We start from the raw sequence: 4,136 nt of genomic DNA, 5'->3' as shown, positions 1-4,136 counted from the left end.
CTTGGTATAGCGCATGTCAGGTCGTATTATTACGGGGTACTTTTATGGATGGTAAGGTTATGAATTAGATACAAAACAGACTATAATAATAACGTGTTCATCTTTAACCGCAAATTGTGACCTTGACCTATAAGTTTGGGTCTGGAATTTGTGTGTGGCGTATCGCCACATTATGGGAAAGATTTATACGAGGTAATATTAAAATCAACTTAATGGATGCTCGAGTTACAGACCGGACAGGAAAAAAACCTCGTTGGCCTTTGACCTATAAGTTTGACTTTGACCTTTTAGCAAAGTCTATAGGTGTTGCATATGACACGTTGTCTCGTTAAGGTGAACATTTATGCCAAGTAATATTAAAATATCTATACTGAAGGATGAGTAATGAAGCTAGCTGGAAAAAGCCCTGTTAATATGTAACCTCAAAGTGTGGTGTCCGGAAGTTGCGCATAACGCATCGTCGCTTTTGGGAAACATTTGTGCCGAGTAATATTAGAATTTCTCAATGGATGGTTGACTTACAGACCGGACAGGAAATAAAACTGGTTGACTTTTGACCTGAAAGTATGACCTTTAAGCTAGGGGCGTCGTTGTTGCGCATGATACGTCATCTTGTTATGGGGAACATTTGTGCCAAGAATATTAAAATGTGGCAACAATGTAAACTGACGTGGATGGACGGACAGACAGAAAAGCGCAATAGTCACCGAAACTAGTTTTCAACCAGTATGGATTAAAAATTTACACTGCGTACGAACGCGAACATTAAATGAATGCAATGCTCGGAGATGTTCCTCTTTGTGTTTAAACATTCTATTCTTTGTATCAGTAGTAACGTCCGTCTTTTTGTCTGTCCTTCTGTTTACATTTTCGTGTCCGGCCCATATGTTAAGATAATGTTAAATGTAAACGAATGTGTAGATTATGTCTAGAGATAATCACCTTCGCAACTCTGTTGATACCATTTTACTACAAATCAAGTAGGTCGATTAAAAAAGGAAGTAAATATACAGTTTCAAAATGGCGTCCGGTGGGAGTGAAGACACATCGGATGAGATTTTCAATTTTAAATGTTCACCTTGTCTGGCTAATAAACGGAATAAAGAAGCTGTGAAATATTGCGTGGAATGTCAAGGATATTATTGTCAGTCTTGTGCTGATATAACTCATATGATTCCTGGTTTAAAAGGTCACACGCTTTTGGATAACTCAAACTATAAGTCTCCAGGCCTCCAAGCAGGATTACCAGTAGTACCGACGGAAAGATGTTGCATTCATGAGACAAAGATCGTGGACATGTACTGTGGTATTCATGATGAGGTTGGTTGTACAACATGCATGGCTTTAAACCACAGGTAAATTTGTAAGCATTTCATAATACAATATAAACTTCAAATTTAACATGCGACAATTGCTATTGATTATTCAGTTGTAAGACAGGAGTTCCACTATAAATATTTTTACGGATCACGGAAGGTCTTTTTATCTGATTTTAAATGCATTCACAGTTTTGTTATTTAATACATCTGCATATATATCAGTTTATACAGGTAGTGTAGTTGTTAAGCTTTTATCTATAAAAACTGCTTCTTATAACATACACTCTCAACCGTCAATCATCGATACAGTAGAGAACATCAAACATTTAAAGATGTTATTGTATTCCGTAATTTTGAAAATATTTTTTTCACTTAAGATAGCAAAATCTGAAATTTAAAATCGTGTGCTTTGCATCATTTTTAAAAACCGAAAAACAAAACATACGCTGCCTAGCTTAACGAAATAGAAATTAATACTGATTCCACCTATAAATGCAAGGATATACAGACTAACTTTAAAATATATTGATACCATTTCTATATTCTGCTATGAAGATAGTTCCTATGTGAATAATAAAGAAATAACCATAAACAAGATGCTGGTTATACGAATTATGTTTCAATTCTTACGCGTACCGGTTTCCCAAAATCGAAACCTATGAATAGTGATAATTAATTTCATTAATGTTGCCAGAATGAAAAAAAACAACAACAGAAAAAAAAAACAAAAAAAAAACATGATGGATAACAAAGTTATGGAGCAGACACAAAACAGACAATATTATTATTTGAATTTTGGAGAGAAAAAATATACTTCTACGATTTGTTTACATATTAAACTGACCAGTCGGGACTTACTAAGTATCAGCATATTACATTATTCACAAATAAGTTGACCTTTGGCAGTTTGCCAGTACCTTACATATACATTTTTGATCAGTGATCTTTGGTCTATAACTTCAGGTCTTGTGCTGATGTGCAATCCATTCCAGATATTGTCGACAGTAAATTTCAAACGACAGATGTTGACAAAGTACACCAAAAGATGCAAGACTTGAAAATAATGATGGAGAAAATTATGAACACTAGACAAAGACTGATAGAAGGCTTAAAGTATTCTAAGAAGGAAGCAGTAATAGCGATTAAGGACCTTCGAAAAGAAATGGAAACAATTCTTGAACAACTAGAAAAGGAATCGATTAAAGAATTAGAGATGAAATTCATAAAAGAAGAGTCGAAACTGCTGGAAGAGAAGAAGAAAGCAGAAACTGAATTAGATTGTCTGAAACAAGCAGTGAACGACTTGAAGAAATCAGAAGGAAACAAAGCTCAACAATTTGTCTCCATGAAAATGTCATTGAAAAGTATCACTAAAATGGAAGACGTATCTAGTTCATTGCAAACAAGTATTGATGCAAATATATCCTTAAGCTTTGATCCTGCTATACTGGAATTTCTACAGCAGTTGAAAACTTTTGGATCGGTCCGACATGTGTCTACCACTGATTTAAGATCACCAAGGACAACCGTCTATTCTGTTAAAAGAATCGAGAATTTAAACATCAGAGTCCAGAATGAGAACAAAAAATGTTGTGTGTATGGGTCCTGTCTTACAGAAGATGGGTCACTACTGATAGCTGATTGTAACAATAATAAGATTAAACGTGCAGATATTGTAAAAATGTCAGTGACAAGTTATTGTTGTGTTCCTGCTGGACCTTATGGCATTTGCTGTACAAGTAAAAGTGAAGCTGCAGTCTGTCTGAACATTAAAACAATTCAGTTTGTCTCCCTTGGCAAGCAGATGACAACCACTCGTCAGATAAAGGTGAATCATATTTGCTTTGGTATTGCTTATAAGGATGATAAACTATACATAACTGACACCGGGATATCGTTATACATACACGATATGACAGGCAACATACTACAGACGGTAACTCGAGACAATGTCGGGCAAATTTTGTTCTCATACCCTCGAACTGTTGCTTTCAGTGATATTGATGATAAAGTGTTTGTTGCTAGCTGGATTAAAGGCCTAGTTATTATTGATGGACATGAGAAGAACTGTCAGACCTTCACTGATTCAGAGTTAAACGTAGCGTCTGGAGTTTGTACAGATCGTAGAGGAAATCTGTTTGTATCTGGGTATAGTTCAAATAACGTGATACAGATTGGGAGAGATGGGAAGAAAATGGGCGTGGTCGTTAACTCATCAGATGGACTTGTCAAACCAGAATCAATTTGTTTTGACACAAGACAATGCAAATTACTAATTACCCAACGCGACAACGATACTATCAAAGTCATCTCTTTGCATTAAAGTGGATTTATATTTCGATATTTTGCATGCCATGTATAAGCATGTAATGCTTTTTTCTTGTACTGCATTTTGCGCGATTTGCATCTAATAAAAGAACGGTTTTAACCTGAATAGCTTACTTATTCAGTTTTGCTTAATTCTTGACATATGTATAATATGAAAGTTTTTAAAAACATCGTGCAAAGCAGTGCGATATTGAAAGTTCTTAATAACTTAACTATTCATAGAATATGTGAAGTATTTTATTGAGTTCAGCTATTAACTACTTTTCATTCTCGAACCGTACTGTCTAATGCCAGAAAGACGTACACTATCGTTTTCCTTATTAATTCTAGAAGTTTCGATGGAAGTGTTGTACAAGTGTTTGTATGTCTCTTCCATATTTATTCAGACTTTTAACATAATTTTATGGCGTTTATACTTGGTCACAGAAACGCTATGAGCTCAGTACGAGTAGGTTTTCAGACGAATTTTGGCAAATTCGAACGGCGTCA

General features: G+C 35.1%; 1 protein-coding gene across 1 annotated transcript; it reads left to right on the top strand.

The window, feature by feature from the left end:
• Nucleotides 1-997: 997 nt before the first annotated feature.
• LOC128553626 (uncharacterized) lies at nucleotides 998-3,753 on the top strand. The gene is made up of 2 exons (XM_053534799.1): nucleotides 998-1,355; nucleotides 2,283-3,753. The coding sequence occupies exons 1-2, from the start codon at nucleotides 1,021-1,023 to the stop codon at nucleotides 3,640-3,642; spliced, it is 1,695 nt and encodes a 564-aa protein (XP_053390774.1). The 5' UTR covers nucleotides 998-1,020; the 3' UTR covers nucleotides 3,643-3,753.
• Nucleotides 3,754-4,136: the final 383 nt, after the last annotated feature.

Source organism: Mercenaria mercenaria, unplaced genomic scaffold (assembly GCF_021730395.1).
Source record: "Mercenaria mercenaria strain notata unplaced genomic scaffold, MADL_Memer_1 contig_4134, whole genome shotgun sequence".
NCBI classification, from domain to species: Eukaryota; Metazoa; Mollusca; class Bivalvia; order Venerida; family Veneridae; genus Mercenaria; species Mercenaria mercenaria.
Note: the sequence above shows the minus strand (reverse complement) of the source record. Positions and strands in the feature narration are given on the sequence as shown.

Bases quoted from the DNA above. Each gene is read 5' to 3' on its own strand.
- LOC128553626 (XM_053534799.1), top strand. From the start codon at position 1,021: ATGGCGTCCGGTGGGAGTGAAGACACATCGGATGAGATTTTCAATTTT. The intron at 1,356-2,282 runs GTAAATTTGTAA...CTATAACTTCAG, and splicing joins TGCATGGCTTTAAACCACAG to GTCTTGTGCTGATGTGCAAT.